The 27,881-nt window shown below is 41.1% G+C and overlaps 1 protein-coding gene across 1 annotated transcript in view; it reads right to left on the bottom strand.

The window, feature by feature from the left end:
* Positions 1–27,881, bottom strand: part of BMX (BMX non-receptor tyrosine kinase) — a 42,679-nt gene that overhangs the window by 4,911 nt on the left and 9,887 nt on the right. The window contains 12 exon segments of the mRNA XM_023514345.1: positions 32–150; positions 3,115–3,179; positions 4,079–4,295; positions 7,473–7,644; positions 8,332–8,406; positions 10,731–10,858; positions 13,475–13,554; positions 14,839–14,893; positions 18,084–18,158; positions 19,085–19,186; positions 22,224–22,399; positions 26,319–26,383. Coding sequence (XP_023370113.1) covers positions 32–150; positions 3,115–3,179; positions 4,079–4,295; positions 7,473–7,644; positions 8,332–8,406; positions 10,731–10,858; positions 13,475–13,554; positions 14,839–14,893; positions 18,084–18,158; positions 19,085–19,186; positions 22,224–22,399; positions 26,319–26,383 — 1,329 coding nt within the window.

Here is a 27,881-nt window from a genome sequence, read left to right as displayed (position 1 = left end):
AGGGCCAGGTCCTGTGTGGCCACATCCTTACCGAATGCCCATACATCGGACTTGCTGCTGTATTTGAAGTAGTGAAACACCTCTGGAGCTGACCACTTGACTGAGAACTTCGTTCCTACTGAACTGACATACTGGTCATCAAGAACATACCTGTGGGGGAAACACACAACACAGACCCTCAGCTGGGAAGGACACACGGCCATCCAGCGTCTCAGCCTCTTAACTGCACTTTTCTGGATCTTTCACTTCCTTTCAATGTGTGGGCTTAGCTAGAGGCTGGTCAGGATTGGTAAGCATTTAACAAGTGACATGCAGCCTTGAATGTAGCACAACCTGAATGCAAAATGTTTGGTAGTATAGAAAACCACAAAAGTGTAAAATAAAATCACCCAGAAACTCAGCCCAAACATTACTTGCAATTACGTCACTCAAGATACATTTCTGCTTGTACTTTTCAGTTATTTCCCTCATATGTGTAATTGGAAGAAAACTGGGTTTCTGTTGTGTTGAGAGTTGCTTTTATTTTTCCTTTAACGGCATATCATGAGCATTTTCCCACGTGGTTACACTGTCTAATACATTGTCATGCTTCCTGGCTGAGGAATATTCCCTCTAAGGATCAACATAATTTATGTCACTGTCATAAATGATGAGGACCAAAAACATCCTACAGCAACATCAAAACGATAAAAACAATCTTCAAGGATGTTCAGTAAACCCTTGTTTGTCATAATGATAAAACAAAGCAGCCACAATGTCCCCATGTTCAGGAGTAAAGACATGTGTATTCTGGCACGCTAATACAATAGAATAGTACGCAGCCATCAAAAAGGAGGTGGTTCTGTTTACCAACATTAAGAGATCCTCATGGTATATGGTTATGTGCCAAAGTAAGCAAGTTTAATGTGATTCCCTGTCTGTGGGAACAAACAGTAGAAGTGCATATTTGTGTATATTGTGGGGTAGCCTTCAGAGTAAGGGCTGAAATAGCATCTACCACATGTTAGCCATGGTTACTTCATGTACTGGCCATGGGAGAAAGGAGTGGGGACGATTCTCCTTCTTACTTTATATGTGACTACTTATTTCTTACAATAAGTACATATCATTTCCATAATTTTTAGGGGGAAACACTCTCTACTTGCCCACAAAACTACAACAAAAACCTACTGGCTCAACTAGAGAAAATGAGAATTATGACAACTGAAAATTTGGATCTCAGTTAGAAGAAAGATTTACGCACCGAGTTGCTTTAGAGATCCCTACTGTGATTTAGAACAGCTGCTTGTGAAGATCATTTTTCTAAATATTAACGACAGTGCTAATGAACTACACATTCATAGGATTCCATAGGGCACCTTCCATACTTTCCTCCCCAGGGCCCCTCAGCCCCCAGACACTACCCTTGCACCCCTGGCTTTGTCTCCTCATGGCTTAAAACTTTCTTCACATTATCAGGAACAAATTAAGTCGCTGGCATCTACAAACTCTGATGTGGTCACAGAGTTTCATGACCAACAGGGCCTGGCGCATGGTCACCTGATCCCTTACTCAGAGCAAGGCCTCTTGTCTCCTGTTTGTGAAGTTACAGAAAATTGGATAGCATGTTCCCTGGATGCTGGCCCAAGAGGCAATATTCCTGCTTTGAGAGCAAAGGTGGGGATCAGGTCCCCTGTCCCGGGAGCTTCTCTCTGCTTTAAGGAAGTGGGAGCAGATGTTTTTCTGGTCCTTGAGAGAGCTACACTTTGGGGGCATCAGTGTAGGAGACTCCGTGGATGGCTCTTGGAGTGAGGGAAGGTAGCACACAAATAAAAGGTCACCCTGCCCATCCTGAACGGATCCAGAGGAATTACCGTAGCTCCCATGGTCTGTGCCACTGGGGTCAAAAAGCAGCCCTAATGTTGAATTTTGGAGAAGATGTAAAAAAGCAGATCCTCCTATGGCATTTTAGACCATATTGATTGCATGTTTGCTAAATATAGAGCTGGTCTTGGCCAACTGTTCATATCTCATTTAAACTGCATGGTTCCTCCTCAGAATTACACGAGTTTATATTGTCTGCACAGGGTTATGGCTGCATTTAGTCTCAATGTCCAGGATATCTCCTTACTCTCTAGACTTAACTGTGCGTATTTTGAGGGCAGAGACTATCCCATTCATATCAGTATCTTCCGTAGTGCTGAAGCATTCAGTAGACACTCGATAAGTTTTTGCTGAATACAAATGCCAACATACCTGTCCTTATTTCCTATGTAAAACCACAGAAATTTTCGCAGAGTCTTAAATCAAATGAGGGTTCAGAATCAAGACCATGAAAGATTCTTATAAACTACTGTAATCAAAATTACTTTTCCAATTCATGCAATGGTGGTGGCGTGCCCACCAAGAAAATCTCAGAGTCTAGCTTTATGCCTTACTTGATCATACAGAAAGTCTAAAGATGGGACAACAAAAACTTTTCCAGTTTTAGTGCTCTGTCCATTTGAACATAAATTTAAACAGCCCCCAACCCCAAAAGAGCTAGAGGAGCTTTGATTGAGTTAAAATATATATTATAAATCTTTATGCAAATAATGTGGCTGTGATATATTGTATTTAAATATTTAGGATCTTTCATGGAATTTATTCTTAACGTTAGAAAATACTTATCAGAGTGTTGAAGGAACTCTTCTAACTTTTTTAAATTAAATCATAGCTGTGGACATTAATACAGTCATGGGGTACAGTGTGCTGTTTTTATAAACAGTTTGAAATATTTTCATCCAATTGGTTAACACAGTCTTCATGGCATCCTCTTAGTTATTGTGTTAAGACATTTATATTCTACATTTAGAAAGATTCCCTTGTACCCTTGTAAGATGAACCATAGGCGTGATCCCACCAATCACCCTCCCTCCACTCATCCTCAGATAACTTTTGAAGAACAATTCTGTTTTATAGATGCAGAAATGAGGCAAAACATGTTTCACAGGTGGCCTGTGGCAGTAAGGGAAGGACCCAGGTTTCTAAGCCCCCCGCCCCCATTCAGAACACCCTCAACGTTCTCGCAATGAAGACATTGAAATGTGAGTGGAAGCCCCCCTTTCACTGCTTGCCCCTTTGGAAGCTGCTTACCTCGTCATTCCAAAGTCTGACACTTTCACAGAGAGATCACTGTCCACCAAGCAGTTCCGTGCAGCCTTTGAAGGAAAAACAAAATCACCAAGTGGTGAAAGTGACCAAGAACCTACCGACATCAGAGTCGGGCACTTTCTTTCTCTCCACCAGAAGTCTCAGCAGAATCTCAGATTGCTTATCACAACCCCAAATGCTCTGAAGTGGTCTCTTTTTTTCTACTTTGCAATTTTTAATTTTCCAAAATAAAAATATACTCCCAGAGGTATGTTCACCCAAGCATCCATCTTTGTCAAACAATTTGAAAGGTATTATATTTTAAGCACAGACTCTTAGCTTATCAAAGGGAGAGGAGAAATTTCTAGGAACTCCCTTTCCACCACCAGATGCCACACATTAACAGACACTTTGAGGGCGTAAACACTATACCAGTGACTTATGAAACACACTAGCCTAGTGTACTGTTCAGCACAAGAAAAATCTCTAAAGAGAAATCTCAGTGAATACAGAACACAACACTCCCCACTCCCATCCTGATCCAAAGATACACACAAATTTCACTTCCTTCTGCATTTTTGTTTTTGTATTTTCAGTTGTTATATCAAATGACTGCTTTAGCACCAAGCCCTTCCTGGAGTAAAGGTCAAATTGGGTTTAATGGTTCCAGGAAGCACTAAACTGGCTGAAGTCTTTCCTTTCCATCTGTTCTCCTTTATACCACAGCACAGCTCTGTAGATCTTGACGACTTATTTTATTTTACCATTTTTTCCATATTTCACATATTTTATTTTAAAACTGTGATTTTTATTATAGAAGTGCTATGTGCTTAAGCAAGTTGCCAGTGAGCAGGGTAAAAATGGTGCCCCTCTTGGCTTCCCTTCCAGTGGCCCCATCCCTAGAGGTGGGAACTGTGGACTGTATGCACTTCCTTTCCTTTTTTGAGCTTCCAAGGGTTTTGCTTACCAAGTCCCGGTGTATGAATTGCTGGCTCTCCAAGAAGGCCATGCCTTCACACACGTCATAGCACATTTCTAAGAGCTGGGAAGTTTCAAGTCCTTTTCCATGACTTCTCAGGTAATTCAGCAAGCAGCCATTGGTTATATATTCAGTCACTATGTATATGGGGTATTTCTTTGAACAAACTCCATAGAATTTAACCAGCTTGGGATGGCTGAGTTTCCTAGAATAATAGATTTTCAAATTCAGTACTCCATACAGCGTTTTCCAAATGTCCCCCAAAAGAATCACTCTCAGATTTTTGTTTATTTTAATCCCTCCTACTTGAATAAATAAGAGGAAAAAGTTTAGGATCGTATATTGTGGGCAAACAGCCTCTGGGAGCAAAAAATGCCAACTCGGTCATTGGCACCACCACCAGCAATTTAGCAGTTTCAGGACGGACGCTGTTTTCAACTTTCCTACAGAGAATCAGGGTAGCAATGGTCTGTTGCCTTGGAAACCCTGTTTAGTCCTGTGGCATCTTGGGAACTTCCATGGCTGATTTAGAGGCAGCCACATCCTAAGAACAATCACTTCCATTTTAAGGCATCTAACTTTCTAGTCTATATGTTTCATTTCAAAACACACATCAGAATATGAAGGGTGTAGGTAAAATGAAAATAGTTGCCAAGTTAGGGAAGTGAGATTAGGCATGAGTTTTCTTTCTTTTTAAAAATATCATTTTACATTATTTTTGACATTATTTTTTCAATAATAATCTTAGAGAATAGTAACCACATGACAAACACCTCGGGTAGGTCAGGAGGGGATGGATACTCAGTTTTCATAACTTCATCAACTTGTCCTTACATGATTTATCTATTTTTATCAATTTACAGGATGATGCCTTAATGTTTAGATGCGCAAATTAAATCAAAATGGAACATATGACAACTTTAAAATTTTTTGATACGTGAGGTTTTTGGAAATCTTTAGCTATTTTCTTCTTTTTCAGTTGAACCAAGGAACATGGCTTATCGGGTGACTCAGGTGATGAGCTCAGATAACGCATCTTTCAGCAATTTGAGAACTCCACATGGTACTCAGCACTGCTCCCCTCAACACAAAGGCCTGTGGTAGAACAAAGGCCAATAAAAACTGTTCTTTGAGCAAATTCAGTCACTCCTCAGGGGCTCACAGTGGGACTAGCAGCGTTTACCAACCTCTTATCTCACAGCACACTTGAACCTATAGTTAAACTTCCACGACACACTTAAATTATGTTGATTTCCCCCCCAAAAGGGTACGAAAAGAATATATTTACTGTGCTCTGAACTTCTTTTGAAAAGAATTTAATGAATGATCTTTAAAAACTTTCGATGCACCCTAGTTGAAAATCACTGGACTAGCTATGTCAACTGACTCTCCCTATAAGCTAGGCCTCACTTGGGCCACTACCTTTGAGATTTAACATTTCCCACTGTGGCACAGTTTGACATCTTTCTTTATGAGCAAATGGGTTGTTAATGATCATTTATGATTCTTTATGATGACTAGCTCAGTAATGGAAAAAAAAGTAGGTTTTAAAGTTATACCAGGACCCAGGGGTTACACTATAAGCCTAAGAAAGTTTTTGCCAGGTTTTTCTTTTCTTTTCTTTTTTTGGTCCTACAAGAGAAGGATACCAAGGACCTTTCCCCCAGTTTTACTTGTTAAATTTTATTTTATTTTATTTTCCTTCCTAGTTTTACAATAGTCAAATCACTAAAGACAGAACCAGCTATGTAATTTGCAGGTACTAGTGCAAAATGAAAATATAAGCGCCATTGTTCAAAAGTTATTAGGTATTGCAAAATGGGAAGAGCAGGGTACAAGGCCAAGTGCAGAGGCCTTCTGGGTACTGGGGTCCCTGCAACTGTGTAGGTCACGTGAGCCCAGGAAGCCAGCCCTGGCCAAAGGCTTATATTCACCTTTTGGCAATTATGGTAAAAGTGATTGTTCTGGATTTCCTTGTTCCTTTGGTTTTCCTAAAAGAATGGCTAAGGAAATGCACACTGGGATGCCTGCCTGTGTTTACATCTCTGCTTAGCCACTTCTACTCGCTTGATGACTTTGGGCAAGGTATTGAACATTTCTGTGCTTCAGTTTCCTGTAAAACAAAGATAACAATAGTACATGCCTCACTGGCTTCTTACAAGCATTGACTAAGCTAATATTTATAAAGTGCTTAGAAAAAAGGCTATAAACAATGTACAGTATAAATTTTTAAGTAAAAAAAAAAAAATTTAAAGTGCTCTCAATATGTAGCAGGCTGGAATTTGTGATTTCGACCATCTTTGACCAAAACCCTGTTATAAGGTTGTTTTTCATACCGTGATGATTGGTCCCCTAAAAGTAGAGTGATCAATTTTCCTAGTTTGTCTGGGAAGGAAGAGTTTCCTAGGACACAGGACTTTCAGTGCTAAAACCGGGAAAGTTCTAGGCAAACCTGGATCTGGATGGTGGTTATCCTACCAAGTCTGGTTCTCTATGGTAACAAGAAGAGGTAATGTTATATGGATGAGAGAGAGAGAGATATGAAGAGGGAGAAGAGACAAGAAAGTGAATACATATGTATTGCCCAGAACTGAGGAGTGCTTGGACTCCATTAGGAAGGGTATCTTCATTTATCAGGCCAGGAAAGAAGTAGGGTGAGAAAGGGAATTTTTACCAGACTGTACTGAAGATACTAAGCAGAAAGGACGTGGTTGGTAGAGCATTAGTTTTAGCCCCACTCTGTCCCTCATCCCACATGCACTTCCCCCAGATCAAGGAGGCCACAGGTTCAAAGAGACACCACTACTCAGAGCCTATATGCCCCCTTCTTAGCCACTTTGGAGTACCAGGACTCTGAGTTCCCTGTTCATGTAGTGCTAGGTCCTCTTCCAGGAACTGTCCAGATTTTTCCTTGAGGGGTCTGTTCTCTCAAGGGTGAACCATACTACCTCTAGCTAAAGTAATTAACCAACAGATAACTGTTGGGAGGGAGCCTGTAAGTACCGAGTGCTGTGGTTGGTACTGAGGGTCCAGTACTGAGGGCCCTTATAGCGGGATGGAGCTGGGGATGGAAGGAGAAGGAGAGGGCTGGGATTTGGGGGACCACCGGCCAGAGGCTGATTTCTCTACAGAGTTTTGAGAATTCTAAGTTTGAACATGGCCTTTCAGGTTGTTATGAAGGTATGTATACTCATCAAAGTGGGAGGTCGGACCTATTTTATTTAACAGTTTATTTAGCTTGATTTATAATTCTAAGTACTTCTATCCATGATAGAGTATGTGGACTCTTGCTCCAGGCTTTGCATGTGCTAGCAACAGACCCATTAGTGTTAATACCCTCCTATGGTGACCGCTACACTGCTATTCCACAGGAGAAACTTACATCATGGTCTGGGCCTCCTGGAAGAATTCATCTTCTGACATGGAGCCCTCCTTGATCATCTTAACAGCCACATCATACTGCCCTTTCCACTTGCCCAGCTGGACCACTCCGAACTGGCCACTTCCCAGCTCCTTCAACAGCGTAATTTCTTCTCTTTTGAGTTCCCACATGCCTAATAGGACAAGACAGACACTCTTGAGGACGAACATAGGCTTTGGGGCTAACAGCTTCCCAAATAATTTCCTCTCCAATGAGAATTTCACACTGACAATAGGAACAAGAGTTTTATTTTAGGTTGATAACTTCAGTAAATCCTTAGTTATGTGGTCTTATGACCATATGACAGCGCCATCTAGGACAAGACTGTCCTCGAAGTAGCTATAGTTATTGACAGGAAGGCTCAATGTAAAAACACTTTGCCAACCAGAGGCATCTTGGAGAGGCCCAATGGCAAAATGTGCTCAATGTCCTTAGGTCAATGAAATATTGTTAGATTTTCTTATAAAACCAATGAAACTGTGATCTGAGTGGTTGTTATTATGCTAACACGCAAGGTCCAAGACTGGCTCTGCTGATCCACTGAACAGGCAGAGAATCCAGAAAAAAGAAAGGATAAGCAATGAAATGCTGGAAGGTGGATGGGATCTAATAGGAGGAAAAACTTGACAGTCTCTTTTTTTGTAATTCTGGGAACTTTAAGATTTAGACTAGGAGGATAGATTTTTTTTTTTTAATGAAAATCCCCCATGCCACAATCTGATCAGGGAACTCCTTCCTGTCTTCCCTCCCTTTTATTAGTAAGTCAACCACATATTTTAAAACTCAAAAGGGGTTTAAGAGCCCAAGAGTGTGTCCATACCAGTTCCCAGGGACACAGAGACGGGGACCTTGTTGGCCTTGGTTGACACAGGGTGGCGGAGCCGTGTGATCATGCCTGCAAAGGAACCGGCATCATATCATCACGTCATTACGTCATACGCTATCACACTACACATTGGTTCACAATCAGTCTCTCTCCAGAGCAGCCTAAATGCAAAGCGCTCAGGATATTGTGACGTGGAGAGAGAATCCATTCTGACTATACTTATCTTGTATTAATTGACTTGACAATTAATTAGCTCAATGCATAGAAGAAGATAATCAAGTAAGCCACTTATGTGATTTTTTCTAAAAGATTCCATAGAAGTTCGTTGCCTGATGGAATCTTTTATTTTAAATTTTTTTCCCATTTTTATCTTGGTATCTCTTTATAGGCCCATACTTGAATGTATATACTCACGGCATATACATTTGGCAAAAATTCGAACAATACAGAAAACCAAACCCGTCATTACATTTTATTAAATGATCAAGGCATTTGAATTGTTTACAGTGAGTTATAATAAAGCTGGGGTGACAATAATGATAATATGTATAGTGGTTTGAAAGAACTCAGTCAAAAAACACGCTGTTTGCTTTAAATGTGGGATGTTTCCCAGGTCACAGGAAGTATCACACGTGTGCTTTTTCCTTCATTCTTTTCTCTATATTTTTGTTTGGTTTTTATATGCGTGGTCTCCAAACTTTTAAAATCCTCCACCTTTAATCCGTACGTAAATAAATTAAATAAAATATAAAATTTAAAAACGCGCACATTCCTCTGAAATCTGTATATATACAACTCTTGTTCTAGTAATATTGTGAGACTTATAGAATACATGCACCAAGAGAAAACTTAAGGGAATGAGATTTCAAATACCCACATAAAGAAACATTTTAGTAGTTTCTCTCTATACGCTGTAAAGTTTCCTGTACATCCATCCTCTCGGGTGGAATCATTCCATTTGGAGATGGCCGTTTATACAATACCTTTGCCAAAGGTACTTTTGAGGTACTTCAGATTAATATAAACAACTGAGGAAATTGGGGCAAAGGAAAAATCCAGGTAAGAACCCAAAGGACAGGCAGAGCGAGGCCACTTCACCTCTGCGCCACTTGACATCAAGTCATGTAAAGCAGCACAAACCTGACACTGAGCCGATGGCTCATTTTTACTCACTGTTGGAAATCCACGCAGTTACTGCACTTAAGTGGCACTAGTCTAGAAAAATAAGAGGGTATGACTCTGTATATTTTGACCAATTAGGCAAAATGTTGGAAGAACAATACATAGTAGCCCCCATGTTGAGAAATCGTTGTTAGTGGGATTGTACATTTCTGAAAAGCATTTCGCGATGTCTACATTTTCAGTGTTCTTCATCTTTGTCTCAAAAAGTGCACTCTGTGAATTTGGTTATGGAGCCGCTCCTATGGGTGCACAGAGCTATGTGTGCAGGACTGCACCCTGGAACAGCTGTTGTGATGCGACAATATTGTACAGGATCCAACTGCTGATCAAGAGAAGGCTAGGGAAATGAATCATGAGGTAATTCTACAATAAAACTGCATATTAAGTAGACCGAGGAAAGCTATATGTATTTGCATGGAAAGACCACTAAGACGTGTTGAGTAAAGAAAGCAAGCAGAGTTACTGAATAGGTACAAGGTGCACTACTTGGGTGATGGTTGCATTAAAAGCACAGATATTACCACTATGTACTATATCCATGTCATAAAACTGGAAAGGATAAAAAGAAAAGAAAAGTAAAGCAAGCACGCAAGCCGAACAGTCTGAATGGAATGACTTGAACTCTGTAAACTGCGTCACTAGATACTGGTCACTATACAGAGGTGGTCAACATAAGGAACTAGGCCTCCTGTATTGGTACGTACACGTAGTGCATGTCCGGTCTATGAAAATTAGGTTAGCTTAAGGAGGTGGTCAACGCAAGGAGGTGGTCCTAGTGTGACATCTATCTATATGTATAATCAATAATAGGTGTTGGTATCAGTGTGCAAAGATATCTGTCAGAATAGACACCAACTTGTCCATGGAGGTTAGCCATCCAATAATACATATTTCTATAATATTTGAATTTTATCATCAAATTGCTTCTGTAGGCAGAGAGAAACCCTGCAAATATTTTTTAACCAAGATTTCTTCTTCAAAATCACGCAGTTCATTCCAATTCATTCTTTCTGGCATGGTAGAGTGTATCACGCTATTTTCTAGGAAATGTAAATTAAAAGTCAGACCAACCACAGGACTTATGAACATTTTTTTTTTTCTTACTTTCATCATTTCCTAGATAGTTAGGGATATTAGGACAGTCAGTAGCATCCAAGAAAATGTATATTTATTGACACGGACCCATAAAAGAAAAAACTCAAATAAGTTACCTGCTGAATTGTGTTGATGATAGTGAATAAGTTTGGGAATGGAATCAAAACAGTAGTTTTCTGCCAGGTATAACTTTTTCTCAGCATTTGTATGCACATGGTAATGTTTGACAGTTCCTTTTTTATCACTAATAAAAAAGAATGTTAGGAAATTTTAAATAAACAATTAAAGCTTGAGTAAACAATGGTGAAATAATCATTTTAGATGCACTTGAGTAGTTTGGGAGAGGGAAGTCAGGGAGGGTTTCGACACCAGTCTTGACATCTGCTGTTTTCCTGGAGGTATCCATGACAATAATTATGGAAGTGGGCTCCTCTCTGAGCTCACCATACCCTTTGTACATATTCATGTGAATAAAATTCCAACTTTCTAGACTGTTTCTGTCTTGGTAAGTGTATAAAACTTTAATGCTTGATGACTGCGAGCCTTGCAGTGCTTCAGGATCATTATTCTGAACATAAACTCTCTCTAGGGATAATAATGGAGATGGAAATGTGGAGTTGAATCAGGTAATTAGGCTCTAGGTATTCTCCCTCCAGAGCATGAGTGGGGGGCTCTGTTGGAAGTGGGGTATGAAAGATGAAGTGGGGGAGGAGGTCCTTTAAATCCTCATGCGAACTGGTACCTTTTCCACATAAAACATTTGTTTTTCTTTTCCTCTACCTTTAAGAAATAATGATGAATTGGTGCCCATTGGTTTGATTGTTGATTGAACTGATGCAGAATGGAATAGTGGTCATGAAATAGACTTTGAGTTTAGTTCTGCTTGCAAGCTACCTCATCTGGTTGGTTTAAAGATTGGATGAGATATTTTAGACATGAATATATATATATTTACTATGCTTGGCATGTAAGAAAGTTAATAAATTGTTGTTGTAACACCAACCTAGTTAAAACTTGCAGTTATAAAGGGAGAAAGGATGCTTTTCTGTTGCAAAAGGCTAATCAGCTCTTAGTGGCCACGTGGAATTCCCTCAAGCCCATTCTAGGTTGGCTTTAGCCAGCATCCGGGTTACCATGAGTATTCTAGCATATGAGGCACAGGGAGCATGGCTTCTGACATTGGAAAATGCCATGTAACTGCTCAGGGTGTGTCTTATTATCTCAAGTTGGAGGTAGGTGCTCTGTAAAAAACATTCCCCCAGGGTGGCGCCTGTGGCTCAAAGGAGTAGGGTGCTGGCCCCATATACTGGAGGTGGCAGGTTCAAACCCAGCCATGACCAAAAACTGCAAAAAAAAAAAAAAAAAAAAATTCCCCCAATAAAATAACTTTTTTATTACTTAATTATAAATATGCACAGACATATGTACTAAGGGGAGGGACACACAGCAATGGCACCAAGGCAGAGTCATTCAATCTAGCCACTAAAAAAGGGTTGCACACATTAAAAAAGCTTTTATTTTTCAAATGGCCCTAATCAAGGCTTGAGCAGATTCTCATTCCTAAACCTTGGGGGTTTCAGTGTAGGTGCAGAGGTGTGGAGGAAGGAACCTGCCTTGGCTGTTGGAGGCCCAACTTCAAGTCAGTCGCTTATTAGTTTTGTGGGCAGCACTTTATAATCTCTTTTTGAGCCTCAATCCTCTCATCTGTAAAATGGTGGGAATAAAAACTGCTTTCCTATTTGCTTTGGAGGGCGATTAGAAGGAACAAAGGAGCTGGGCGGTGCCTGTGGCTCAGTGGGCAGGGCACCGGCCCCGTATACCGAGGGTGGTAGGTTCGAACCCGGCCCCGACCAAACCGCAACAAAAAAAAAAATGCAGGGCAGGGCACTGTGGTGGGCACCTGTAGTCCCAGCTACTCGGGAGGCTGAGGCAAGAGAATCACCTAAGCCCAAAGCTGGAGGTTGCTGTGAGCTGTGATGCCACAGCACTCTACCGAGGGTGACAAAGTGAGACTCTTGTCTCAAAAAAAAAAAAAAAAAAGGACAAAGGAGCTAACAAGCACTGGGTAAGTGGCTGACAAAATTCTCGAGAGAGACCCTCATGTTGGTGATGGTGACATGCATGAGATGCCTGTGGGGTATCTTATATGCCTAAGTGTTGAGGTGTGGGGAGTGGAGCAGGTAGACCTGCTCTTTCCTGGCAACAACCAAATCATAGCAATTGCTGTTAGTTACTAACATGCCAGGCACTGTTCGGATCCAATATATGCATTAACTCAATTCATCCAGGGAGCATAATAATCATCATTGTGTTCCCTTTTCAGAGGACGAGGTTGAAATGCCATGTGATGTTGCCCCTTAACAGAAGTTAAGAAACTTGCTCAATGTCATAAAACCCTGAAATGGTAGAGCCAGGATCTAGAAGTTCTGCTTCAAAAAAGAGGGAAGCTGCACTGTTGAGACACAGAGACACAGCGGCACTGTTGACCTTCTGTGGACTCTGCTTCCCGGCTCGGCAGGTGGCCCGGGCTGAGAGCATAGAGGCTTCATTGCTATTTTCCTTCTTTCAAGGCTGAGGCCTTGAATTGAAGGGAATCACCCAGGAGCCTTTCAATCAATATTCACTGAGGTGTGCCCTACTCTGGACACTCTGCTGTTGCCTGCGGTGGGCAGGAGACAACAGCCTCTTAAAAGTAGCGGTCACAGAAGGTTAAGTACAAATGGTCGCACAGAACAGAAATACTTTGATCCCAAATTCTAGAGTTTAAAGGTGATGCCTTATCCCTAAATGTGATTAAGCGGCCAGCATATTCAAGAACATACACAGAAAGATAAAGGAAATCAACCCTTGAAACACTTACTTCACAGCCTTACTAAATAATGAGACCGTGTACATTCCTGCTTGGCTGGAGTTTCTAACCATAAATGCTCCTTCTTTTCCCTGAAAAGGAAGGAAAACGTAGAAGGAACAGAAAACATTTTTGTTACTCTTGGCAATGATTTTTCACGGTAGGTGGTAGGAAAATCTTTTGGATTCACTTTAAATGTCACCAAGGGCACAAGTTATTTAACTGTTGGCAGAGAAGGGGGCCCACACTTTGGCTTTCCTCCTTTTCTCACGCATTATCTTTATGGATCTATTCTGAATGCTTCAACTTTTCCTCTCCAGTTATTTTTAACCCTCTCTGATCATTTTCTCTGCTCCGTACTTATGCAAGATGGTCTCATCTTATGAAACCAAATTTAGATTTACATATCACCACATCTTGCCCGTGGACAACTGCAGAAAACCAAAGATCCAGAATCAATCGTTTGTTAAAATTCTACACTCAGCTTGTCTTTCTCAATGCCTTGCGCTAATTCTAAGCAGATTCAGATTCAGAAAGAGCCGATGATAAACCATGACTATGACAAAGACCACCAAATGAGGTCATCACATTCTCACTAGCACCCTTTGAAGAAATGGTTGGTGTGTTTAGTGTTTTATCAGGTTAAACTACATCAAAAATGGCCTCTTTAGAGATCACGAGAGTTTGCTATTGGTAATTCCATATCAATTAGTAATAAATCAGATTCACGTATTCCCTATCACATCTGGTGTACTTTGGTCTAGGTGCCAATGAGCAGTGACAGAGCTGATGGCTGCAATAAATCACCTCTCTTATGGATGCCCTGAGCAGTCCCCTCCCACCCTGACTCTGGGCTGGGCCACGTGACTTGCTATGCTCCATGAGACCTTAGCAAACATGCAAAAGCAGGGACTCAATGAGTGCTGACACTGTAGAGCTTGTCCTCTTTGACCACTGCCGTGCTGTGAGGAGGCCCACGGCAGGCGCATGGGCAGGCTGCCTGGAGAACTCTAGGCCCTAGCTGACTGCCTCAGCTAGACCCAGCTGCGCAGTCAGTAAATCAGCCAAAGGCAGCCACATAGCCACATGAGCAACCCTAAACAAAACCTGCTGAAGAACTGCTGGCCCAGCTGACTTGCAGAACCACGAGAAATCATAAGCCACTAAATTTAGGGGTGGCTTATCACAGAGCAGTAGATAATAGAAACAGACGTGGCTAAACACGAAAGGCCTGGTAACCAATACACTAGACAACCAATGCTATGATGTCTTAACTATCCGATTAGCAGTGAAGTTTCTACGAGAAGTGGTTTAATCTCTGGGCCCCAAATTAGAAAGGGATTCTGTGAAATTATTTTAAAGATAAGACTATTTACCTTTTGTCTCAGTAACTGCTCAGATTGCGACCTGGAGATGTTACCTGCAAACCAGCTTCAAAAGAAAAGAATTCCATATTTAAGAAGGAGTACTTTTTAAATTACATAATTTGGCACTCAACTTTCTAATCTGTAAAATGAGGCATTGGTCTACATCAGAGCTTTCCAAATCTGACTGCTTAAGTGAATCATCTGAGGGGCTTTTCAAAAATACAGATTGAGTCCCCACCACCCAATTCTGTTTCTGGGTTGGGGCCTACACACATCTGAATCTTTAAATGGGATAATGTCTAGGAACCTTTGGCTTCCTCCTAGGTGATCTCTAATTTCTCCTATATGTCACCATGTTGAATGAAGACCAGAGATTAGAATAATGAAGAATATTCCAATGGGATATTCAAGGTTGCCATAGATGAAAACTCTTTCAACTCTGTCATTTCCTTTGAATAATCTGATAGAAGCACATGCTCTAGCATCTATTTTCAATGCAAATGCTGTTTTAAAATGATTTTTATTTCCAGGATAGCAATAGATAAGCATCTAAGATGATATTAGGATAAGGGCAGTTGCACTGAACTGAGAAGAAGCTGATGTGGCAGGTGTAATCTGTAACTATTGCCTCTTTTACTACGTTACCCAAGAACATCACGTTCTACTTCATATGTGGAATCCGACAGGCCAAGAGCTATTTCTCATGTGAGGTCAACAATGCCTATGCATTTTTGGCTTTGATCAAAATATGTTACAAAGGAAATGAGTAGGGTGTGAGGTGAAATGGTTCACAGGTTCAGAGAATTGGGAGGACCCCTGGTTAGAAGATAAACCCAAGAAATAAAGACGTATATAAGGAAGAAGAAGGTGGAAGGGAGGAGCTGTAGGAGTAAATCAAGGCAGAAGATGTCTTAACACTTGGCAGGAATGGATGGGACGTGGTTCTCTGTATAATCTCTAGACTACATATTAGTTGTAGAAGAAGATGGCAGCTGGCGGATGGCTAAATAAAGTGGAAGGAGCCTTAGATCAGCCAGCTTGGAGTCTGAGTTCTATACATAACATCCCACTATGTTCACTGTATGACTTTGAACAAGCCACTTAGCCTCTTTTGACCTTGTACTTCCCCATCTGTAAAATTAGAGAAAGGACTGATAAGTTTGATCTCTTCTAATTCTACCATTACAGATACTGTGTAATTAACACTTGAGATAGTAAATGATAACTTTTTCTTATTAGTTAACATTTTAAGCTGCTAATAGCTAATCAACATACCCTTCAGAAGATCTGATCTAAGATATGCTTATCGGGGACAGAAGGAAGGAATGATCAGGTACAAGAAGAGAGGCCTGCAGAGGCAAAGTGAGGTGGTGTACATACCCTACTCATCCTTCACCTCCCACTCACAAACTTTGCTTGTGTCATAATTTTGCTGAGGTCTGGCCCTGTTTGTCTTTTAAAATATTTCACTATTTCAATGTCAGGTCAGCAGAGGCCTAAGCCTTGTCTTCACCCATCATTTCCCATCTAAATCTTGGTGCCTTTGCCTTTCATGGAATGGAGTAGAATTGCTCATGAAGTTGTGCCCGTAAAACAAATGCTCCAATGATACCAATAGAATAAGAAGCTGTGGGCCTCCAGGATGATGCGAGAAGGCTGAGCACCAGCTCATACAACCCTGTAGTCCTCAGCTCCCTTTGGCATCTCCTTGATTTTGAAAAGGACAGGTTTTTCCTGATAATTTCCACAATGTCCGTCTCTCTAGCACCACTTAAATCCAGAAAAGATGGGGGTAAAGACTGCCTAAATGACTAGATCTGGGCTTTCTGTGTCACAGAAAGACTTCCAATTAATCTAAATCCTAAAGACTAAAGTGCACCATTAGTCACCCCCATTGGCTTAAGTCTTTGTCTTCTGTTAAAGTGTCATTATCTTTGGAAATGAACGTGTGTTGGTACTTCTTAGTCTTTTCTGCCTTTTTATGAATTATTCCATCAGATGCTTTCTGAGGTAGATGTTAAGGGAAAAGGAAAGGCTAAAAGGGGCTACAAGGTGGTGAAGAGACCATCTGCAAAGAGGTGGAGGATACAGCACATCTTCCCCAATGGGACAGGTGTGCCAGGGCCAGGCTGGGTTAGACATGGAAGAAGGAGTGGAAATGGTACCTTGTGCTTTGTTAAGACTCTCATTTCATCTGTAGTCAATAAATCAGTAACATGATTCTTGTATAAAAACAGAACTAGAAATATGCATAATCCTAATGTTCAAATGAATTTTGTGCCATTGGGTATCGAGTATCTGAGAAATATAATATACTCCATTATTCTCACCTCTTCTTAACACCAGCGGTTCTCAATCTGTGGGTCGCGACCCATAGGAACTGTATTAAAGGGCCGCCGCATTAGGAAGGTTGAGAACTGCTGCCTTAACACTAACCTGTAAGTCTTGGAGACAACATTTTTTCCCTGTTGGTAGAATGATAGAACCTTAGATTTTCCAAAGTACCTTAAGGGCCACTTAGGTCAACCTGTCCCAGTATAGTTGGGATGACCACATTCTTATTTTCCCAGAAGAGTCCAGTTTATGCCCAATGTTCAGGTATTATTTTTAATGTTCACTTTTTATCTTTCTAAAGTATCCCAATTTGGATATTAAATGATAAGGTTACCCTAAGAATAGAAATCTTATTTACTTTTTTTTTTTAAGAGACAGAGTCTCACTCTGTGACCCTCAGTAGAGTGCCATGGTGTCATAGCTCACGGCAACCTCCAGGTCTTGGGCTTTTGTGAGTCTCTTGCCTCAGCCTCCCAAGTAGAGAATAGAAAATTTTCAACATAAATACCGTCATGTTCAACATCTCAGCTGTGCTACCTTGTAAAACTACTTCATCATAAATAACTTCCCCCCCTATCTGTCTCAATCTTAATAAGAGGTGAAGCCTCCAGGAAAGAAATATTGAATGGAAACATCATATGCTATATCTACAAAAACAAAGTGAAATGAAGGAGTGTATTATAAATCCAATGAATATGTACAGACAACTTAGGTAATCCAGATTGGGGGATGATATTTTCATTGATAATGACCCAGCTCATTGTCACCCATTATCTAGATAAAAGGCCCAGAATCTCACATGATTTTAGCCATGTGAATGCAGCCCCTTGAGAAAGTCTGAACCATCAATTTTAATGCCTTTGAGGAATACAGTATTTATGTCTAGTTTTAGAGGAACACAGAGGACTTGCAACACTCACTCATAATCATCCAGGTTTTCTTCTTCTTCCGATGAACTTGATTCAGGGAATCCTGAACTTGACTCAGGGAATCCCCTTAAGAAGAGTTGGGAAACAACATGCATGCCAAAATTATACTAAGAAATAATCCAAGTGCCTAACAGTGCAGTATCAATTCTTCCCCTCCTCTTATCCACATGTCTAATATTTAGACTGTTAGGTTTCCCTTTCTGTGCAAAGAGAGTCACTCAAGCATGAATGAGGTAGATGTTAGGAAGGTACCCAGGAGGCACCCAGAACTTGGATTTGTTTGACTTTTCCTGAAGAGTGAGCTCATGAAATAGGTGCAGACTCCTTCAGGGATGACTGTACTATAAAGTTTAAAAAAAGGTCTTAGGTTATGTATAGAGCTATTCAAGAGTTAGTCAACCCTAGGTTGCTTTTCCTCCTGCTAGAGATGCCTGAGCAAGACGTGTTAATGTTTGTGGTAATACCAGTGCATATCATGAACTCTGGTCAGGAAAAATCAATGTGAGAAGAGCTGTAACCCCTAAGCCATCCATTCAAATCCACCTCCCTTAAGAGGCAAACTATGTGGATTTTATCTTTTTGAGACAGAGTCTGACTCAGTTGCCCTGGGTAGAGTGCGATGGCATCATAGCTCACAGCAACCTCAAACTCTTGGGCTCAGGGGATCCTCTTGCCTCAGCCTCCCCAGTAACTGGGACTACAGGTGCCCACCACCACAACCACCTAGTTTTTTCCTTATTTTTAATAAAGATTGGGACTCACTCTTGCTCAGGCTGGTCTCGAACTCTTGAGCTCAAGCAGTCCACCTGACCTGGCCTTCTAGAGTGCTATGATTACAGGCGTGAGCCACCACGCTTGGTCTTACATAAACATTTTGTGTTTCTATTTATCTTAAATGTAAAGCCTAGTTGCAAAATTTTTGCAGGTTTGGTTAGTTTCCCTGCAAATGGGAGCAAATGCTGGATGTAAAGGAATATCTGAATTTGATTTACCACGAAATCTTTGAGGTTCTGTGATTTGCGACGTTTCTTTCCTTTTGGTTACTGCATGCAACATCTTCAGTGCTAGAGAGGGAGACAGGTATGGTTCAGAAACTTACAAATTTATGTCTACGTGCAAATGACAAAAGTAATTTTGTTCAGATATGCATTAGCTTTATTTGACTTCTTTTTTTGAGATGTTGCCCCAGGCTAGAGTGCTGCAGCATCAGCCTAGCTCACAGCAACCTCAAACTCCTGGCGATTCTCCTGCCTCAGCCTCCCAAGTAGTGCCTTCCACGAAACCTGGCTAATTTTTCTACTTTTAGTAGAGACAGGGTCTCACTCTTGCTCAGGCTGGTCTTGAACTCCTGAGTTCAGGCGATCCACCCACCTCGGCCTCCCAAAGTGCTGGGATTACAGGCAGGAGCCACTGCATCTTGCCTTTATTTGACATTTTGACCTGCACATTTCACTTGGTTTGGAAATTTTAAGCTAACGAGTTACTTACACATTTTAGTCCTTCCAGAGACACCAAGAAAAAGAAGTACTTGACAGTGTTTCTAAACAAATTGTTAATAATGGCTCATAGGGATCCCAAACAATAGAAAATCTGGCTTCGTAAATCATCTTGACTGTGTTTGCCCTGATTTCCTTGTAGATAGGCAAGCATTCTGTCACTTACATATTTTAAAATAAGTTATTTTCCTCTTGGCTGTGGTGGTTACAATTAAAAGTCTTGGAGACGCTGAACTTTAACTCCATCTGGACCCAGACTGATGAGCAGGATTTTCATCACTTTCTTGGCAGCCATCATCTTATCTCATTCATTTGGGGTATTAAGCAGAGCATGAGGAAGTACCTACTTCTCAGAGACCAAAGGCTGTTTCCTCTGGAATGTAGGACCTCTTCCCGTTTGCCTTCCTTAGCCAGGAAATGCTCCTCTGGCTTCATTTCCAGGAATGCCTGGGAAAAGCCCTAATACTAGAAGCCCCTCTCCTCACCTTCCCAGAAGACTTGTCCACTCGGTTAGCTTTTTGGCTTCATTTTTTCATAAGAAAATTCTCACTTTGAGAAGCCAAGTAAATTACTGAGCCTTCTTGTTCTTTTTAAGAACACATGGAAAAGGTCCATCTAATAGCGCATCACTTGGGTTTATCCATATAACGGAGGCCTCATAGGCATTCCAATTAATCAGGTAGGTTGCCCAATAATGCGAATCTACTTAACACTACTGAACGGTATGCTTAACATAATCGAGATGTTTAATTTTATGTTATGCGTACTTCATTACAACCAAAATTAAACTAAGCTTTAAAGAGTCAAGTGTATCCTTATATAGTCGAATGGGAAGAATGGTGAACTTGTGAAATTAAAAGAACAAGTGAAGAAGAGTGTGTAGGGAGATTCTGCTTTTGTAATTGTACATATGGTAGCAGGTGCACAGAAAACACTTGAGAGGGGTATACTCTGAATATTCTGCAATATCTGACTGCTTTAAAGGAATCAGGGATTATTTACTCACTAGAAAAAAATAACTCTTAAAAAGTAGCTCAAGTGAAGATAGGAAGAATGACAGAAAGTTGATAAGAAATATTATCAACTAATATAGGAACGGAGAATCATGGCTGCCTTTTAAAAATTCAAGCCCCATGTAGACCTTTGGAAAACGATTATAATTCACTCACAGATGCAATGCTGCTCATGCTAAGAAGTGATTAATCAGTGCTTTGTTCAAGTAAAGTTGCTTGCTGAAGTTCTAGGGACAAATCCAGGGTCGGGACTGAAGCTAGGGGAACGCAACATTCAAGGGCATGTCAAAACTCAGGGCTCAAGGTAACTAGTATTTTAATGAAATGTTTTGTAACATAAAAATGTCTGCCCAAAATCCATGATGATCAAAATATCAACAGTGTAAATAAAGATAGGATCCAGTAACTCATGAGTTGGTTGTGCTGCAGAAACCCCATGTCAATCAACAATTCTTCCTAGCTATTTGCAAACTGGTCAGTGAATTTCACTGTATACTTCCCTTGATGAATCACTGGGGTTTCTGTCCATCCCTGGGGTTTCTGCCAGGGAGGAGACCTGACGCACAGTTAGAATGACATTCCTTCTCCTTGCATTTGGGCTTATCGATCATTTCCTTCCACGAGAATGCTGGGCTACTGGCAAACAAATGTAACCCCTCCCATCAGGCACCAGGTATAGTTTAATACACTTGGAGTCTAGGTCCACTTTGGATGAAAGGGACGATGGCTTGTTATACTGAAAAAATAAAACATCAAGAAGAATACACTCACATTCTTTCAAGTTCCACACGGCCCTGGGGCTGTATCATTGGCACAATGAGGCAGTTGCTTTAGGTAAAAATGATGAGGATGGAAAGAATAAAGGAATAGGAGGACATGGGAGAAAACAAAGAAGAGGGGTCCATGGTGAGCCAGAGGGAGGCTCTGCATCCACTCCAGGGAAAGGCAGACACCTGTAGGGATGCTGATAACTGGGTAAGAAGACGGTGATAGGGAAGGAGCTTAAGGCAGCCAATAAGGAACAAGGAGTCACCTGACCCATTCTATATGGTCATCTCACAGTTCAATTCAACATTTCTTGAGCATGAAGTGTGCCACAGACTTAGTGCCAGACCCCAGATACATGTGATATACACAATTTGCATACTGCCTTTACAGTGTTTTCAATTCTGGTTTTAGATAGAATCTTTAGAGGACCGATCAGGTCAGGAGAGGTGAAGGTATACATCCTGAGAAGGCAAGCCACGGCCTTGCTTGAAATGCTACTTGTCACTTAGCTAGTGACGCTGAAGCATGTTATAAAAGTAAGCCCATACGAAGCTCTTTCATACAAAGGATAGAGTTGAAAGATTGTGTGTTCTTGAATGTGTGGTTATTTGGGGGAAGAGGGATTAGAAAGGCGAGGGAATAAAATGTTCAAGTATTATTTAGATCATTAGATAGGGTAATCTAAATGGAATGCCTGAGCTGCTCAGCGACCCCAGGCTTTTGGCTTAAGCGCTGAACATTTTCTGAAAGGGCAGCCCTAAGGCCTGCATCAACAGCTTTGAGGCTGAGCTTCAAGGCAGTGGGCTAGTGTCTACTCTCCACACGGGGGAGCCAGCATGACAGCTGGGGTTTACCTTTTCAGTTTTCTTACTTGCCACCCGTCAGGGTAGTCTTCCTGTGGAATACACATGTTGACATTTAGCTGGGAGCCATAGTTTTTCTTTGAGTCACTGCTGTCATATTGGGCTGGAGTGGTACTTGAAGATGGTGCATGCATCCTGAACACAGGAACCGCCCGAGGAATCTTCAGCTTTGGAGGACAAAGAATTTTAAAAATATCATCATGAGGCACAGATTCAGGTACTGAGAACTCACAAAGCGTATCAGCTGTCGAAATAAAGAAAGGGAGAAAGAAAGAGATAGCGAGGGAAGGAAAGATGGAAGGAAGGAAGAAAGGAGGCAATTCTAAGTATTGGCAAGGATATGGAGCAACGAGAGCTCTCAGATTTTTGCTGGTTGGAGTATGAAGTGGCACAACAACACTGAACACAACACTTCATTGCAGAAGCTACTCAAGCTAGATGTGCACACACCCTGTGACTCAGAAACTGTATGTATATACTCCACCGTGAAGCCCAAACGTCAAAAAGATGTTCATAGAAGAATTATTTTAATTAGCTAAAAACTGGAAACTATCCAGACGCCCATCAAGAGGATACAATAATAAACATATTGTGATTGTAAGAGGCTGAATCATGGCCTCTCAAAGATGTCCATGTCCTAATTCCCAGAACCTGTTGAAATACTTTACATGGGTAAAAGCAACTTTGTAGATTGTGATTAAGTTAAAGATCTTGAGCTGGGGAGATTATTCTGGATGATTAGGGTGGGGCCTCATGTAATCAAAAGGGCCTTTGTAGTAATTTCTTAGAACAGCAGTAAGAAGCTAATACAGTGGCATATTCACCCAGTGGAATTCTGTACAGCCATGCAAATAAACGACAATTACATACTAAAAAATAAGTGTATCTCATAAATTGAACAAAGAAAGATAGATAACAAATGACTATATGCTTTATGGTTTCATTCCTATAAGGGTCTAAGTCAGGCAAGCAATCTAGGACATTGTGAGTCAGTGACACGTTGTTCTACTTGAGTGTGAGTTATACAGATGTGTTCCGTTTGTGCAAGTTCATCAAGCTGAACACTTAGGATTTGTTTGCTTTTCTAAGTGTATATTTTGCTTCAGTTAAAAATTTGCATCGTATGCGTATGTATCATAGCTGAATTTAATTACTTCACAGTGTGTTTTACTGTTTTTTTCAGCCATATCATTTATTTGGAGTGAAGGCTTTGACATTCTGGGAATTTGGGTTATGTAAGACATTGTTCCCTATGAGCTGTGAGGTTGGTTATCCCCAAAGATAAATGCATTGGAAAGTTCCTTAAATGGAAATCGGAACAGAACATCTAGAGAGTTGATTTCTATTTCCTCCACGCAATGCTCCGGTATAAAACAGAACAAAGGAAAATGTACTTTTCACAACACCCTCTCTGATCTCCAGTTCATTCAGGCACTTTATAATCAAAACAGGCTTAGGAACCTTGGCCACTGATTTGGCTGACCGATAAGTTTCAATATATTGTCCTAAGCATTCTCTGCTGGAGACTGGACGGTTTCTGGCTGCTAAGTTATCTTTTGGTCTTATATTTGTTGAAAATAAACTTTCCTAGCAATTCACCCCTTTTAAGTGCAGGAATTCCAGGACTGTCAGTAAACCACTGAGTTGGCGGTTTCGAATCCAGCCCAGGCCTGCCAAACAGCAATGACAACTACAATCAAAGAATAAAAATAGCAGGGCATTGTGGCAGGCGGCTGCTCATTTGCAGTCAGTCCTCACTCCTACTTTGGCCTCAGGCAAACACTAGTCAACATCTGTCTCTACAGACTTGCCTCTTTTGGCATTGCTCTCAGGTATTTTAAAGGGCCATAATTTTCAAATTTGGGGACTGAAGCACGTATCCAGATCAAAACACCAATAACAAAGGGAAAACTCCAAATCATAAGAATTATTTCCCAGGGCTGCCATAACAAATCACTACATGTTAGTGGATTAAAAGAACAAAAATAGCTTCTTTCACAGTTATGGAAGCCAAAAGTCCAAAATCAAGGTTTCACAAGATCATGCTCCCTCTGAAGGCTCTAGGGGAAAAATGTTTTCTTGTCTCTTCCAGATTCTGGTGTTCTAGGTTGCTATGGGATAGGTGACACCTCTCAACCTTATGTTGAAATTTGATCCCTGGTGTTGAAAATGGGGCCTAATGGGAGGTGTTTGGGTCATGATGGTAGACCCCTCATGGATGGGTTGGTGCCATTCTCCTGGTAGTGAGTGAGTTCTTGCTCTATTAGTTCTCACAGGAGTTGATTGTTTAAAAGCGCCCGGCACCTTCTACCTGTCTGTCTCTTGCTATTCTTGCTTCTTCTCGTGCCATGTGATCTCTGCACATGCAAGTCCCCTTTGCCTTCCACCATGAGTGGAAGTAGCCTGAGGCCCTCATTAGATGCAGGTTCTAGTGCAATGCTTCTTGTACAGCCTTCAGAACCATAAGCCAAATAAACCCATTTTTCTTTATAAATTACCTAGCTTTAAATGTTCCTTTATATAAACACAAACGGACTAAGATGCAGGTGTTCCTTGACTTGTGTTAGCATAACTCCAATCTCTGCGTAGGTCTTTACATGGCTTTCTCCGCTGTGTCCTTTCATTTTCTCACAAGGACAATAGTCATTGGATGTATGCCCTACCCTCATACTGTACAATTTCATCTCAATCTTTAAATAATTACATTGGCAAAGATGTTGTTTCTAAATAAGGTCACATTCTGAGGTTCTGGATGGACATGAAATTTGGGGGACACTATTCAATCCATACTATACTGGATTGTTTTTGTCCTTCATGTTGGGTCACCAAAATCACTTGGTTTTTACCTATAATAAGAAACAAATCTGTGTGAATGTGTGCAACTGAAAATAAGTACCCAAGACACTGCAGACTTAATAGGTGGGTCTTACCCACCCTTACTTTCAGTGAGCTTTCAGAGAATCAGTAGGAAGCTATTTTATGTGTCTCCTGGCATTTGAGGAGGCTGACACTTGCCTGAGAAGTCTAAAAGCAGGAGACTGTGGCTCTGAATCCAAGAAGGTATAGCAAAAAGAAAGCAGCAGCCTGTACTGTGAGAGCAAGCTGTATATAGTTTAATTAACCAGAGCAATCAAAGTTCTGTTTGTTTTCCTATAGGCCAACTCCACCCTTGGGAAAGAGTTGGCTGGGAGCCATCTTGAAAGAAGCTCTGCCCAAGATGGATAAATTGAGCCAGTGGAGGGGTTGAGGGCTGGAAACCCAAGAGCTGAGGATCAAGACATCTCTTCTGCCATAAAAGTACATTTTGACCTGCTTCCCAGTGGGAAATACCCACAAATCTCCCATAAGACAAAGAATCAGCATTGGGAAGTTAATCTAGATGCCACCACTACCAAATCATGATAGAACCAGTTATGACCCCCTTTTCCTTGGCTCTAACCATGAAAGGGTCAAAAATCTCAGTCTCTCCAGGACTCTCCCCCAAAGCAGGCTCCAACTAGGCAAAGGGGAGAAGTTTTAATTTGGAATGGTGTTTGGAGTCATGTGATTTATTACATTGAATTGGACAATTCAGAGGCTGTTTTCATGACTACTGGTAATTGGGGGACTTGTTACCATTTGTAAGTGATTGAAAAACTATGGAATCTGCCTAAGACTTTATTTGGAGACAGAGAAGAAAGTCCACTTGAAAGGATAATGGAAGGAAAGAGTTATGTTGTTTTCTAATTGTGTCCCATAGAGTCCCATTCTATCACCATGATACTTCCACAAGGTAGTTGTGGCCTGTTAGTGCTACAAAAAGAATGGAAGCTAAAACAGCTGCCTGTTATATAAGATGCCACCTTAAGGACTTTTCCCATATGCATCCATTACTTTTAGTAACTATTTATGGGCTTACTGGTTAGGAAAAGATCCAGTGTTACTGTATGAATCTATTATTTGATACCACTCATAGCTATTAGTGATAGCTCATGCTTTTTCCCTCTTTGGTGAATAGTCAGAATGAAGGCCACATTTTCTAGTCTTGAATCTGGCAACTATTAAACATATCCTGACTATGGAAACATCTTCTAAACGTTGACTCACCACCCTGTCTGGGAAGGTAGGAAGTCTGTGTTTCTCTTCATTGACTGCAATGTGCAGATCAGCATCTGGAAAGCAATATCAGAAGAAACTTGAAATAAAACAAAGAAAAACACCCAATGTTATAAATCAAGAGAATGCACCAGCTAGTGTGAGCAAGGCCCTAGGTTAATTGATTTCAGACACATATCTAGAGTGATTTTGTAGGTTTCCTATATAATGCCCAACTTAATGCCAGTTCCCAACTCTGAATTAAAAAGTCATGTTCTTCTAAATCCTATAGACTATTGATCCACACCTCCTTTCTACCATGTATTTGAGTCTCAGATATCTAATCTCATCAGGTAGTACATTCTGACCCTAGAGGTCAGAATCCATGTCTGATTCCCATTTGATTGGCTCATATAAGATAATTTAATAATTCTTGGAAATTGATAAGGAGCTAATGAATACGCATTTCTCTTTTTCCCCTCACACACACACATATATAGACGCCTAAGCTGCGAGTATGAAGCCACTGTATATGCCTTACCAGTGGAATGACCATATGATTTATTACCCAAACTGGAACACTTTTGACAGTGAAAGGGTATGCTCTTAATAATTATGGTAGGTTACCCAGCACAGAAAGGGATGTCCCAAACAAACTGGGGTATATGTTCAACCTACTGGTAAGCCATGTATCCTGGAAAGAGGGTGGACCAGGGAGGGCATCTTGGAGACAAAAAGAAATGAAGACACCCAACTGTTCCTTTTCTAGTAGCTGTGCCCATGGGCAGCCCAGTAGCTTAGCAGAGGAGTAAATTATGCTTGGGCAGATCCACAGTTTCACAGCTGCTTATGGACCGTAACATCTCTACGCTCTGTAGTTTTCTCCCCCAAGGCTGGCAGAGTGCCTGTGGCACCCAAAACACATAGTGAGTGCTATCCAAACAGAGCCCAGGAAGAGCATCTTAAGGCAGTGCTCTCTCTGACCTTTTTCTTAATCCTTCCAGGGAGTTAGAGAAAGGTCAATGGTGGAATCTGGCCTGCTAGGTAAAGATGCTAGACCATAGATAGAGCCACTGGGAAAAATGATTAATACTGTAAGGAGACATTACTCCTCAGTCCCTTGCAGGGCGGGGAAGACCCACCTGCAGCGAATTCTGTCATAGTTCATTCAATCATTATAATTCATGAATATACAAAGCAGTATCGTCTAATTGAGATTGATACATATCCATTGTATAGTGTAATGGAGGTGGAAAACACAATGGATATTTATTAATTGATTTTTCTGTAAAATCAATTAGTAGTAGTCACTTTTTTTTTCTTTTTTGAGACAGAGCCTCAAGCTCTCACTCTGGGTAGAGTGCCATGGTATCACAGCTCACAGCAACCTCCAATTCCTGGGCTTAAGTGATTCTCCCGCCTCAGCCTCCCAAGTAGCTGGGACTGCAGGTGCCTGCCACAATGCCCAGCTATTTTTTGGTTGTAGCTGTCATTGTAGTTTGGCAGGCCCAGGCTGGATTTGAGCCCGCCAGCTCCGGTGTATATGTGGCTGGCACCCTAGCCACTGATCTACAG

Source organism: Otolemur garnettii, unplaced genomic scaffold (genome assembly GCF_000181295.1).
Source record: "Otolemur garnettii isolate 467f Iridium unplaced genomic scaffold, OtoGar3 scaffold00051, whole genome shotgun sequence".
Taxonomy (NCBI): domain Eukaryota; kingdom Metazoa; phylum Chordata; class Mammalia; order Primates; family Galagidae; genus Otolemur; species Otolemur garnettii.
This window is presented reverse-complemented; position numbering and strand designations above follow the sequence as displayed.